The following is a 14,891-nucleotide window of genomic DNA, read 5'->3' as shown; positions in this document are numbered from 1 at the left end:
CAGTTTTAAAGGGAAATGAGCCCTTTAGACCAGCACACTTCAGGACTTTTTTTTTAACTTACTTAAACAGAACAGACTCCACAGCTCTCAAAGCTGGAGGGCTGACCAACCAGGGGGTCAGGCTGCCGGCTGAGGCACCACTACAAAAATATGGGGAGGTGGAGGAAGGTGGGGGAGGGACCCAGCACGAGACCCGTCGGGTTTAATACCCCTGAGGTCAGTTAGACCCCCAAACAAGACTCATCCAAGCTCTATCCAGCACAAAAGGGGAACCCAGGAGTCCAAAACAAAATTCCAGCAGTACTAAGAGGGGAGCCGAATTAGTTTTACCACCTGCTATGGAGACTGAGACAGACTGGATTGCTAGGGGGAATCTAGCCTGACATACAAGTTTGTTTTCAATCTCCACCTGCTGGTAGAAGTGAGACATATAACCCATTCGTAAGGACTATACCAGTCTACCAGGCAATACAGAATAGAGATTAGCTTAGCCTGTCATAATAATAAGTCTTGCAATTTTTATCAGTTAGTAGATTTTGTGGGTAAGCTATTTAGATATTGTGAAAATTACAGAGTTTTAAAGGTTTTCAGAAACAATTGCAGCTGACCTATCATTCTAATGGTTCATAGTCAGTCGCGCGCGAGACACCAGCATACCGACAATGGAGCGCTGACAATTCAGCGCAAGACACCAGCGCGCCACAGGAAAACTTCCATTTTCTCTATAATGTGGGAAGTTGTACCCCCCACATCCCCCCAACGGTAGCGTGAACAGTATACAGTAAAGTGAGCGGGTTCCCCCCCACCCCCCTGTCGGAGCTCTTTAAAACTAAGTTTTCCCATGGCATGCTTGTGTCTTATGCCGAATTGTCAGCACTCGATTGTCGGCGCGCTGATGTCTGGCGCGCAATTGTCCCGTCAACGTTCTAATAGAGCCAGGAAGTCCATTCCAAATCTCTGTTAACTTAAACGCATAGAACTAACAAAGTTTCCCAGCTGATTTAATTCCCTTAAAAGAGGGGAATGATAGTTTATACTTCTGTGTGCTCCTCAAATAGCAAGATCTATAAGCATTCCAGTGCAATGGGATCAAAGGGTCAAATATTCCACAAAGAAGTTTGAATGCAACACATACACACTTAAATTGGATCCTAAAGCGAACAGGAAGCCAATGAAGCTTTCTGAACAAAAGAGAAACATGATCAAACTTCCGCTTCCCAAAAAAAAGTATCGCCGCTGTGTTCTTTATCAACTGAAGGCATTGTAAATTTGCAGATGATACGAAGTTATTCAGAGTAGTGAAAACGTAGGAGGATTGCAAAGACCTGCAACGTGACATATATACACTCGAGAAATGGGACGTGACATGGCAAATGAGGTTTAACATGGATAAGTGTAAGGTGATGCATGTCAGTAACAAAAACCTTATACACGAATACAGGATGTCCGGTGCAGTACTTGGAGAGACCCCCCCAGGAAAAAGTTAATGAAGCCATCTGCGCAATGTACGGTGGAAGCACAAAGGGCGAACAGAATGCTAGGAATGATTAAGAAAGGGATCATGAACAGATCAGAGAAGGTTATCATGCCATTGTACTGGGCCATGATATGCCCTCACCTGGAATACTGCGTCCAGCACTGGTCATCGTACATGAAGAAGGACACAGTACTACTCGAAAGGGTCCAGAGAAGAGTGACTAAAATAAGAACATAAGAACATAAGAACTGCCATCTCCGGATCAGACCCATGGTCCATCGAGTCCGGCGATCCGCACACGCGGAGGCCCAGTCAGGTATACACCTGATGTAGTTTTACCACCCATATCCCTCTATGCCTCTCATAAGGAGATGTGCATCTAATTTGCCTTTGAATCCTAGCACAGTGGATTCCTTAATAACCTCCTGTGGAAGAGCATTCCAGGCGTTCACCACTCGCTGCGTAAAGCAGAACCTCCTGACATTTGTCCTGGACTTGTCCCCCCTTAGCTTTAAACCATGTCCTCTTGTCCGTGTCACGTTGGACAGTGTAAATAATTTGTTTTTCTGCTCTATTTTATCGATGTCTTTCAGTATTTTGAACGTCTCTATCATGTCCCCTCGCAGCCTCCTCTTCTCAAGGGAGAACAGTCCTAGTTTCTTGAGTCGTTCCTCATATTCCAAGTTCTCCATACCTCTTATTAGCTTCGTTGCTCGTCTCTGCACCCTCTCCAGCAGTTTTATATCCCTCTTTAGTTTGGGAGACCAATGTTGGACACAGTATTCCAAGTGTGGTCTGACCATTGCTCTATAAAGCGGCATTATGACTTTCTCCGATCTGCTCATGATTCCTTTCTTTATCATTCCTAACATTCTGTTCGCTTTCTTTGCCGCTGCCGCACATTGTGCCGACGGCTTCAGGGTCCTATCTATCAGTACACCCAGGTCCCTTTCTTGTTCGCTCTTACCAAGAGTTGCTCCTGACATTCTATACTCGTGTTCCTTATTCTTACTGCCTAAATGCATTACTTTGCATTTCTCCACGTTGAACTTCATCTGCCATTGCTCTGCCCATTTCTCTAACTGATACAAGTCGCTCTGGAGTTCTTCGCTATCTTTCTGCGTTCTGATTGTCCGGCATAGCTTTGTGTCGTCTGCAAACTTAATGATCTCACTGGATATTCCGTCTTCAAGGTCATTGATATAAATGTTAAATAGGATCGGCCCAAGTACCGAGCCCTGGGGCACACCACTAGTCACTTTCTCCCAGTCTGAGAACTTCCCATTTATGCCCACTCTCTGCTTCCTGTTTTCCAGCCATTTGCCTATCCACCTGTGTATATCTCCCTCTATTCCATGGCATTGTAGTTTCCTGAGAAGTCTTTCATGCGGAACTTTGTCGAATGCCTTCTGGAAGTCCAAATATATTATGTCCACCGGCATTCCACTATCAATTTGCTTGTTCACGGTCTCAAAAAATTGAAGCAAATTCGTTAAACATGATTTCCCTTTCCTGAACCCATGTTGGCTGGGTTTCAGCAATTCGTGTATATCTAAGTGCCGGACTATGCTATCCTTGATCAGTGCTTCAACCATCTTTCCAGGGACAGACGTAAGGCTCACAGGTCTGTAGTTGCCCGGTTAAGGGGCTGGAGGAGTTGCCATACAGTGAGCCTCTTCTCCCTTGAAAAGAGGAAACTGAGAGGGGACATGATCGAAACATTAAAGATAATGAAGGGAATAGGCTAAGTAGATAAAGACAGGTTGTTCACCCTCTCCAAGGTAGAGAGAACGAGAGGGCACTCGTTAAAGTTAAAAGGGGATAGATTCTGGAGAAACCTAAGGAATTCTTCTTCACCCAGAGAGTGGTAGAAAACTGGAACGCTCTTCCGGAGGCTGTTATAGGGGAAAATACCCTCCAGGGACTCAAGACAAAATTAGACAAGTTCCTGCTGAATCTGAACGTAAGGCTAGTCTCAGGGGCACTGGTCTTTGACCTAAGGGCCGCCGTGTGAGTGGACTGCTGGGCACAATGGACCACCGGTCTGACCCAGCAGCGGCAATTCTTATGTTCTTATTCCATTATTTTCGTTAGTAATGGTATATTTGCGATAAGATGGTAATGAGAGGAAACAGGAGGGTCCAAGTCAGCACTTTTTAAATTGAGTTAGCAAAATTATGTGCCCCATACTTGATGAGAACTATCCATTTTCAAGAAAATGATTTAACATTAAGGTCAGCCATGTAATGGCTTGTGGGGGAATATCCCCAAATAAATATGAGGAGAAAGGATCCAATTTACAACTACATTTTTTTCAGTTTTTCGCATAGCTTTATAAATTGGATTTCAGAAAATGGTTTTAAAGTGTTCCAAATTCGATCCACTGGAGTCACCACTAAATCATTAGAGCCTAAAAACAAATCATCAGGATTTACAACAGGAAACGTGTCCCTGATGAGTGTAATTTTGTTAAAAAATTTTGCTAAGTTCTCTGCAGTTGGGATACAGATTTGATTTGGTCTTGCACTAGCTGAGATTAGAGAGCGCCAGAGGTTAAAGAGAGCATTGCTTTGGTTGTCAGAACTAGCTATCTTAGTACCATAGTAGTTTTTTCTAGCTGTCCTAAGCTCTAGGTTATATTTCCTGATATCAACTCTCCAAGTCATCTTATTGGAATCTAAATTAGCTTTTTTCCATATCCGTTACAATCTTCTGCACACCTGTTTTAACTCTTGATACATGTTTGTCCTCTGAGAGCAATCAGTTACATCTACTTCAGTGTTTGCAGTTATGAGATAGTATAGATTTTTCCACATAGGCACAATAAAATGTAGCTGTACAATCCTGAGGTCTCCTTGTAGACCTGTACAATTTAATGTAGCCCATGCACATATTTTCCTTTATGAATCTTGCTCATTTGTTTCTAAATATGAGCTTCTCTAACTCTGCCTTGCTTTATAAAGGGAGTCATAATAACATCATTCCTCAAAAACAAGCATGCCTGGGGCTACTTTTAATTGAAGAGTCTATGAACACTCAAAAGACTAAGGCCTGAATGAATTCTCAAATGGAACATTTTCTATATATCCCAAGCGCCTGTTCAAAGGTGATAAGGATACTTTCTGGCATACATCCCTATTGATGAAGAGACGGAAGAAAACACAGAACCCTCTGTTCAAGTGTTGAAAATAGGCAGGAAGACTACTAAAACAGATTAAAATATGATCACATAACAACTGCCTTCTTAGACTCTCACTGGCTACCCATACAAGCATGAATCCAATTCAAATTCCACTGCCTGATATTCAAAGCATTACACGGCTCTTCCCCCTCCTATCTAAACAACCGCTTAAACCAAATCTCCACCTCAAGACACAGAAGAACCTCGAACCCTTTCGCCTTCCCCCCACTCAAAGGCACACAATGCAAGAAAATGTTTGACAACCTTCTGGCAGCACAAGCAGCAAAAATCAACCATTCCATCTCCAATCTTATGACAATATCAGACAACTTCAAAACATTCAGAAAAGAAATCAAAACCCTGCTTTTCAAAAAATTCATCCAAATATCTTAACCCCTCCTCTTTTACCTCCAGAAGATTCACCTACCTTCAGATAACCTTCCCCCAAATTACCCACCTTAACACCTTCCAATTAAACAAATACCATAAATAGATTGTAACCTACCCTCTCTAACTGCATTCCATATGTATTTTTCATACAGTTCTTCACTGTCAGTTTAATTTCCATCCTATAAGTTCACATAGAATTTTTCTTTTTTCAACCATCTTTATTTTCTCTTCTTTATTAATTTCCAGGTACTTTAGTTAGATTGTGAGCCTTCGGGACAGTAAGGGAATTTTTTTTAAGTACCTTCTTACTTCTCATTTATAATCTTAATGTATACTTTCTTCAAACCGCTTAGAACCTAACGGATGTAGCGGTATATAAGAAATAAATTACATTACATTACATTTAAAATATGCAGTTTTAGTATATAGCAAAGTAGCAAAACTTTACAGAAAATACAAATATCAGTATGAACCAGACAACTACCTACTATTTGTTCTTGTCCTTAGTAAATTACCTTTGCCACTACTAATTCTTCTAGCACTTTCTGATGTCCCTCTTCATCTTGCCTGTAATTTAAAATAGTTTTTATTAACTGACCTATTAAAGCTAAAGTTGATAAAAACAGAAAAGCTCAAATAGATTGACTTTGGTAAGTACAGGTTTTGGTGGTGTTTTTTTTTATTTTTTTGGGGGGGGTGTTACTTTCAGGTCAACAGCTCATACTCATTCCCAAATCCAAATGCTATGTTACATTAATCATGTTTTCTATTCTGCCTTTACCTATTCAGTTCAAGGTTGGATTACATTACAAGAGGTTGGGTCAGTTACCCAGGAAGTTACAATGAACAGATTGACACGGACATTCAAAAGGGTTGCTAGTACAGGTAGATCAGTACAACTATTAATACAGATAGGTTATAGCTTCAAATACATACCCCCTCTTTTACTAAGGTGCGCTAACCGATTTAGCGAGCGCAACCTGATTTAGCTAACGCATGCATGTTAGTCTATGGATGTGTTAGCGTGCGCTAAATCGGTTAGCGCACCTTAGTAAAAGTAGGTCATTATTGGCTCTTCATTTTGTCCAAGGAGTTGCATTAGACAGTTTAGGAATAGGTTTTTATAATTACCATTTCAGTTACTTCAGGACTGGCATCCTGTCTTGGTAGAGAAATGCTTTTAAAAGTTTTCTGAATCTGAGGTAGTGGTCATAAGACTTAATTAAGCATCACAAGAAGAATCTTAAATTGAACCCTATATAAGACTGGAAGCCATTGTTCTTTCATCAACAATGGGGTAATATAATCAAAGCGCCTGGCATGTAACATGACTTTCATAGCTTTACTCTACACTAGATAAAGTTCTTTCAAGTTTATTTAGTATTTAGCGTATTTAGCCTAAGTGATTTACATTCGGGTACTCAAGCATTTCTCCATATCTGTCCCGGTGGGCTTATAATCTACTATATATTAGTCAGATTGTAAACCAAGTGGGACAGATAGGAAGAAATACTTGAATACCTGTTCGTCTATAAATGCTAAATAATAAATAAACTTGAAAATACTATCTCATGTAGAGCAAAGCTGTGAAGGTCATGTCACATGCTAAGCGCTTATTACCCCACTGTTGATGAAAGAACAATGCATTACTGTCTCATATAGGGTCCAATTTAAGATTCTTCTCCTGATGCTTAAGTCTCTTCAGTCTAGATGGCTGATTTACCTAACATGATTATTTAATAAATCCCCAAAAGACCTCTTCATTCTCAAGCAGTCTGTATTTTATTGTTCAGTTCTCTTTTTGTGAGACTCACTGCTGAAATATATTTATCTGGCACTCTCCCTCTCTAAGTTCAAAACAGCACTGAAGATCCATTTCTATTTTCAGGCTTTTGACCACTGTTAAGGGGCTTTAAGGCTTAGGAATCAGAAGTTCTGTGATGAGGAGATGGATGTTAGGTCTACTGTTTTACTGCTTTTCATACTTTCTTTTATAGTCTTTCTTACACTAGTATATTTTTATTTTCAAAGATTCTACTATGAAGTTTTACCTATTTTCCTCATTTACTGATTATTGATTGTAAACTATTTGATGCTCTGCAAAGGGCTGTACACAAAATTTTGATCATAAATATAAACAAACATAAATATTGGGCATTGTGTGAGGTTTTGTTGAAGATGGTACTCATTAAAATTGGCCAATAAGGTAGCTTAGTACATTGTTCCCTGGAATCCTAGACAAGGTGTTACAGAATTAAATTTAACCACATTTATCTGTGCTTTTCATTTGTAATCATTGAGAAATTGTGTCATCTATAAGATGTAGGAACTTAACTCAACAATGTAAAACAGGTCTTAGATTAAATTTGATAGTTGAAAAAGTCAAATCAGCATCTAGATGCAGGCTAGGATTTGGAGAGTTTCAGTAAGGTTAAGAAGTAGCTGACTACAGAGTAACAGAGCAGAAGTAGATGTCACTGACCAACCTGTAATCCACTAAAGTTATTATATGTTTGGATTTGTGTGTGCTAACACTGATGCATTACTACCAGCAAGGTCCAATGTGGAAACCAATGACTCCAGAACCTTTCTATCCTGTCTCTCCCAGCAAAGGGACACCCTGCCCTTGAACCCCTCTCTCGTCCTTTCTTTCTTTCTTTTTTTTTCTTTCTTTATTCATCTTAATATAATAAAACAGTAAGCCGCACATGCGCACTTCCTATGCGTGTGTCCGTTTTCCATGAGCTGTAGCACACATAGGAAGTGCGCATGTGCAGCTTACGGTCTGGTCTCACGGGAGCCCTTCCCTGCTCTCCACCGCTGCCGGCCGCTAGCACCCCCTGCCCTCTCCGTCGCCTCCAGGCTCCAGCTGTGTAGGTAGTACTATAAACACGCTGCTTCGCGCCCTTCTCTGCCGATTTCCTCTGCCGTGTCTCTGATGACATCATCGGAGACAGACGCGGCAGAGGAAATCGCCAGTAGAAGGCCGCGAAGCAACGTGTTTAAAGTGCTGCCTATGCGACTGGAGTCCCGAGGTTTGTCAGCGGTGGGAGGGTCAGGAGCAGGCCGGATCGACAATGGCAGTAAAAGAAGGGGAGGGGCCGAACGGAGCAGGGAAGATAAGGGAAGAAAAGGGAAAGGGGGAGTGGGGAAAATGCTGCTACTGCTTCTACACAGGAAAGGGGGGGATAGGAGGGAAAGACAGACAGACAGCGGGAGGGAGGGAGACAGAAAGAAAGAAAGACACAGGGGAGGGAGAGGGACAGAAAGACAGACAGAGAAAGGGGGCCAGAGAGAGAGTCAGCGGGAGAGGGAAAGGGGGCTGCTTTGGGGGGAGGGGTGTGCTTGGGGCAAACAGCTTTGCTCTGGGGGGGAAGACAGAAGGGGCCATGGAGAGACAGGGAGAGGGATAGGGGGCTGCTTTGGGGGGAGGGGTGTGCTGGGGGGAGACAGAAGGGGCCATGGGGAGATAGGGAAAGGGGACAAACAGCTTTGCTCTGGAGGGAAAGACAGAAGAGGGCCATTGAGAGACATTTGGAGACAGCTTTGCTTGGGGGGGAGGGGGAGACAGAAGGATACAGACAGTGGCCAAGGAGAGAGAGATAAAGAAACACAGAAAGACAGACACATCTATTCTAGCACCCGTTAATGTAATGGGCTTAAAGACTAGTTTATCATAATTTCAACAAAATAAACTTATTGAACAAACAAAAGTTTTCCCAATTTACAATATAAAAGAAAAGAAAATACCGTATTTTTCGCTCCATAAGACACACTTTTTTCCCCAAAAAAAGTGGGCGGAAATAAGGGTGCGTCTTATGAAGCGAATAAACACACACAGAAAAAAAAACCCCGGCAGTACCTTTAAATGTTGGAGGTCAGTGGACAACTGCCTGCTGCTTGTCGGGGCCCGTGGAGCACAAGCGCGCTAATGCCTGGGCCAGGACACTTCCCTAATTGGGCCGGTCGCTGGTGATTTGCAGGGCTGCTGCCTGTTGATTACCTGCATGTCGGGGTCAGCGGCGCACAAGCGCGCTGCTGCATGGGCAGATGCCACTTCTGATTGGCTGCCTCAGTAGAATTGAGCAGCCATTCAGAAGTGGCGCTTATGCGCCGCTGGCCCCGATGTGCCGGTAATCAGCAGACAACAGCCCTGCGAAGTACCAGCGACCGGCCCAATTAGGGAAGTGTCCGGACCTAGGCATTAGCGCACTTGTGCTCTGCGGGCCCCGACAAGCAGCAGGCAACCGTCCACCGACCTCCAACATTTAAAGGTACCACCTGGGGGGGGGGCTGGGATGGAATTTAACGGTGTTGGGGGGTTGGGATTGAATTTAAATGTGCTGGGAGGGGGGTATGTAAAAATGATGATTGATTGGGGAGTGCAGGGTCAGAATTTAAAGGTGCTGGGGGGCTGGGACGGAATTTAAAGGTGCTGGGGGTATGTAAAAATGATGATTGATTGGGGGGGCTGGGATGGAATTTAAAGGCGTCGGGTATATATTAGTATACAATTTGGTTCACAATGGGTTTTTTTTTTCTTGTTTTCCTTCTCTAAATCTGGGGTGCATCTTATGGTGAGATGCGTCTTATGGAGCAAAAAATACGGTACTCATTCAAATTTTAGATACTAAACTAAACTTTAAGTTTATATACCGCATCCTCTCCACGGAAGTGGAGCTCGGCACGGTTTACAAGAACTTAAAATATAACAAGAGAAAAGGAAAAGGTTTACATGAGCTTATATATAGAATGGAAGAGTAAGGGGGAAAATAGAATTACATGTTAGAGAAGAGCCGGAGGGGTCACGTGATGCAGCCTGTCTAAGCAGACGCACGGAAGGAGAGCTCCTGCCCCACGGACTTTAAAACAGCGATAAAATCGGCTTTTTGTACCCCTACCGGAGCTGCGAGCACACAGGAAGGGGACTTACTCTCCGCCCGGCACTAGCAGCGCAGAGCATTCACGCCGGAACAGGGTATGCCCGTAAAATCGGCAAAGAGCAATCGGGACAAGCCCTCGCTAACCCCCTCCAAAATGGCGGCGGAGCCGGCCACTTTTACCATACCCGCTGGTGACTGGATAACGGACATTACACGGTCGGTTACGGCGGCGCTGGCGGACAGACTTAATAAGATCCAGTCGGCTGTGGAGGAAATGAATGAGAAGTATGACTCCCACAGCCGACGCTTGACGGATGTCGAGCAGCGGGTGTCCGACCAGGAGGACACGTGCTCCAGCCTGACTGCCCAAGTAGAAGAACTTAAGAAAACGTCCCGGGAGCTACAAGCCGCCCTGGAGGAGCAGGAGAATAGGAGCCGCCGGAACAACTTGCGGCTGGTCGGGCTCCCTGAGACGGTGGGTGAGCAAGAACTGTATACCATTTTCAGCACGTGGCTACCAGAAACTCTGCAGCTGACCGGTGGCGCGGAGGCCTTTGCCTGCGAACGAGCGCACCGTATCGGCACCCGACCCATGGAGGGGGGAAGGGCGAGGACAGCCATAGCTCGTTACACGAACTGGCGGGAAAAGGAACTACTGCTAAGGGCTTACCGAAAGGCGGGGGCCCTGGACTACAAAGGCTCAAGAGTACTCATGTTCAATGATTACTCGGTGCGGGTGGCGGCCCAACGCAAGATCATGGCGCCATCCTGCACGGACCTCCACAACAGGGGTATCAAATTTGCCCTGGTTTACCCCGCGAAGCTCAGGGTCTGGCATGACGGTAAGACCCTTAATTTCAACAGCGGTGATGAAGCCAAGGCGTTCCTGGCGACTTTGCCTGCCTGAAGACCCATACAGCCCAGAAGTACCTGATTGGGATCTTTTCTTACCATACATCTGCTTTTCATACGTGTCGAGATGGGATCTTTTTGAGCTGGACTGGTGGAGTGGCTATTTGCCCGGTACATTGCTCGAGTGCCATGTGTGGCTATGAGACCTTTACTAACCTGGAGATGTGGCCCTGTATTCCTGTTTTGAGATGGCCTCCAGGACAGATCCGGCGGCGGGGCTCGGGTGCCCTAAGTTTAGCTGCGCCGGGCCTGGGTGAGGAGGCGAATACATGGATCCCTGCATGTCTGTCGGCCGCATCCCTTTATGAGGGACATTTCTGGCGATACTCTGCGTCAGCTACTCTGGACAGCTCGGAGATCTTTTGGGTAGACTGCAGACATTATGGAGAGTTTGATCTGAACTTGATGGTACCAACCTATTTGTTTTCTGCTTAGGTTTCTGTTTAATTCCTGGACTGTGTGCTTGTTTGAAATGTAGTGGGGGTGTTTTCTGTGGGTGGGGGGGAGGTCTCCGGGCAGGCTGGGGGCTTTATATGGGTTTGTATGCTGGTGGGGAGGGATCAGCATGGGGGGATAGGGTGGGGTGGGAAGGGGGGTTGGGGGGCTGTTGGGAGGTGTGTGAGGGGGAAGGCATGTCTGAGTCTGGGATGAATGTGCGGGGGGGATGCATGGGGGTTGGGTGTGCTGGGGTAGGGGGCACCTGGTTATCGAGGGCGGCGAGGCTCTGCTGGGAGGCTTCGTCGGTACCTATTTGTTCACTCTGCGCAGGCTCAACTTGTGTTTGGCTGGGGGAAAATGGTTGAACTCTCCTGTTCTTGGGGGGCTGGTGCTCCCTGGGTTTTAACGCAGCATACCGCTACTCTCTAGTTGCTATGGCTGATCTAAGGGTTGTTACCTTTAATGTTGATGGCATCAGGTCCCCAGTAAAGCGCTCTCGTATCCTTGCCAGCTTACGAAATCTGAAAGCGGATGTGGCATTTCTGCAGGAAACCCATCTAACACAGATTGAACACTCTAAATTGCGGAAAAATTGGGTTGGGGATGTCTACTCCTCCACTTCAGGGGGCCGCCGGCGGGGGGTGGCTATTTTGATCCACAAGCGGTTGCCGTTTGTCCTGCATAAACAACTGACTGACTGGGAGGGGAGATATGTCATTGCACTGGGGGATCTCTGGGGACAAAAACTGTTGCTCTGTAACTTATACGCCCCAAACACTTACTGTCATAAATTTTTCTCCACACTCCTATCTCAGGTATCAGCCTACCCGGACTACCAGGTGATCCTGGGGGGGGATATGAATATCACTGCAGACCCAGGGGTGGATTGCAAACCTCCTAGGGGTAGCCTGAGAGACCATGACAACAAGGGGGTGGGCTTTTTGACACAGCACTTAGGCCTGGTGGACGCCTGGCGGGCACTACACCCGTTCGAATCGGATTTTACTTTTTACTCACATGTCCATAAAGCGTATGCCCGACTGGACTACATTCTGCTTGACCAAAGACTGTTCTCACGGGCTGCTAAATCAGAAATAGTGGAGTCCACGATCTCGGATCACGCCACCGTGGACCTCACCTTGACTCTCGCAGCAGGCGGCAAAGCTTCCTCTTGGAAAATGGCGTTGCACCTGTATCATGATCAGGAATTTCGGACATTTTTAAGAGCTCGCTGGGCAGACTATCAGGCCACTAACGACACTCCTGACATTGGACCGGTAACTTACTGGTACGCCTCTAAGGCAGTTCTGAGGGGACATGTGATCGCATATACGGCTACTAAACGTAAGGCCCGGGGAAAGCCAAATAGCGGAACAGTTTGTTAAGTATTATGAGACCCTATATGGTAGGCGCCCACTGGACGAGATTGCCCTCGGGGATTTTTTCAGGGGCTTATCATTACCGCGCCTAGAGGAGGACCAGGCTGCTTTTTTGAGCCAGCCCATCTCCGGGGCTGAACTCCGAACCACCATTCGTTCCCTCAAACTGGCGAAGGCACCCGGGCCGGATGGGTTTGGACCTGAATACTATCGCATTCTTGAGGATCTCGTAGCACAGCCCTTGAGCGCAATGTATAACGAGGTGGCGCGGACGGGAGGTTCCTTTCAGGATAACATGGCCCACATAGTCCTGCTCCCAAAGCCGGGTAAAGACCCGGATCTGGTGGGATCGTTCCGTCCAATTTCTCTCCTGGATCAGGATATTAAACTCTTGGCCGCGACTATGGCGCGGCGCCTGAATAGTTTTCTCCCTGATCTCATTCACCCCGACCAGGTCGGATTCGTACCGGGCCGTTACGCCTCCATGAACCTGATGAAGGTATTGGGGGCAATTCATGACAGGGTAGGCCGGGGTGGCCAGGAGGCGGTTGCGGGATTGGACATGGAGAAAGCTTTTGATAGCATCTCTTGGGACTATCTCTTCTGGGTCCTGCGTAGGGGTGGTTTCCAGGGAGAGTTTCTGGCCTGGGTGACGGCTCTGTACCATAATCCCAGGGCGCGCTTACTTATCAATGGGGGTCTTACTGCGGATTTTGGTTTGCAGAGAGGTACGAGGCAGGGCTGCCCTCTTTCCCCACTCCTCTTTCTTTTGGCCATTGAGCCACTCGCGGCTAAGATCCGGCAGGATGAGACTCTTACGGGCATTGTAGTACGGGGACGGGAATGTAAAATCAGTTTGTTTGCGGACGATATCTTACTTTATATGGATCAGGTCCCCATCCATCTGCCCAGAGCTTTGGCGGTGATTCGAGCTTTTGGGGCACTGTCGGGCTTACAGGTTAATTGTAGCAAGTCGGAACTCCTGATGCTAACAGGACGCCAGGCGGAGCCGTGGCACGCGGTGTTGCCTATAGCACCCACGAACAAACCAATGCGCTATCTTGGAATATATCTTAGCACCGATCTGCCTACACTTTATAATGCAAATATTCGCCGCCCGCTTGAGGCGATTGGACAGCTGTGTCAGTCCTGGCAGGAACTGCCGTTGGGAATCCTGGGACGGGTGGCTCTAGTGAAAATGGTTCTGGTACCGAAACTCCTGTATCCCTTACAGACTATGCCGCTGTGGCTTACCAGGCGGGACGAACTTGCTTTTAAAACTACAATCTCCCGATTCATTTGGAGATCCCGAGCCCCTCGGATCACGATGTCCAAACTTATCTTGGATAAATCGCTGGGGGGGCTAAATGTCCCGGACATTCGGCTTTATAATGTAGCGTCCCTTTTTCGATGGATTCATGAGAGTTACACAGGGTGCTTTCGCTATTCCCCTCGGGGATGGCTAGAGGGCTGGAGTTCCCCTTTTCACTTCATGAATATATTACACAGACAGGACGATCCTGGGAGACGATATTTAGTTTGTTTCCGTTTTCTGCGCCCGTTTAGGCTGGCGTGGCGTTGGTGGCGGCGCAGACAGCAATTACCACCTGACACATCTCCCTTTCTCCATTTGGGGGGCAATTCCAGGTTTCAGCCGGGCTGGGGTAGATCAGTCTTTCAGCAGTGGGCGGCTCGGGGCTGTAGGATGATGGAGGATATACTGGAACTGTCCTCTGCCGGGTTCCCCTCCTTTCAGCAAATACGGGACGCGTGGGGTCTTCCCCTACATTACTTGTTTTCTTACTTTCAAGTACGTCACTACTGGGATGCTGAACGCAGAGGAGATACTGGGGTCTGGGACAAGGGCCCCCTGGACACCCTTTTTTCGGCCACACCGCCCGTAACCAATTCCCTCGCGCACTGGTATCGAATACTCAAATCATCTCTCCCTTTGTCGGTACTTTCTCCAGTGCGCGCTTCCTGGGCTCGGGACTTGGGACAGGATATTTCCGAACCACAGTTCGGGGCCTGCTTTGCTACTCTATACTCATACACTAAATCTGCAGATTTTCAAGAACTACAGTTTAAGATCCTTCACCGTGCCTATTTCACGGCTCAGCGGGGGGCGCGCATGGGATTATGGGATAGTGATTTCTGTGTAAAGTGCAAGAATCGAGCAGGCACATATCTCCATTCTTTCCTGGAGTGCCCCCGACTGAGTGTCTGGAGGG

General features: G+C 46.4%; 1 protein-coding gene across 7 annotated transcripts in view; it reads right to left on the bottom strand.

Annotated features, from left to right (window-relative positions):
* CCDC7 (coiled-coil domain containing 7) overlaps nt 1-14,891 on the bottom strand; it is a 730,660-nt gene that overhangs the window by 481,912 nt on the left and 233,857 nt on the right. For all 7 annotated transcript variants that reach the window (XR_004538163.1, XM_033931492.1, XM_033931495.1 and 4 more), the window contains one exon: nt 5,564-5,615. Coding sequence is in view for 6 of the 7 variants with exons in the window: in XM_033931492.1 (XP_033787383.1) it covers nt 5,564-5,615 (52 nt within the window). In the remaining variant the exon portion in view is untranslated. The remainder of the gene's footprint in view (nt 1-5,563; nt 5,616-14,891) is intronic.

Source organism: Geotrypetes seraphini, chromosome 2 (assembly GCF_902459505.1).
Source record: "Geotrypetes seraphini chromosome 2, aGeoSer1.1, whole genome shotgun sequence".
Lineage (NCBI taxonomy): Eukaryota > Metazoa > Chordata > Amphibia > Gymnophiona > Dermophiidae > Geotrypetes > Geotrypetes seraphini.
The sequence above is the reverse complement of the archived record's forward strand: the minus strand, read 5'-3'. Positions and strand labels throughout refer to the sequence as shown.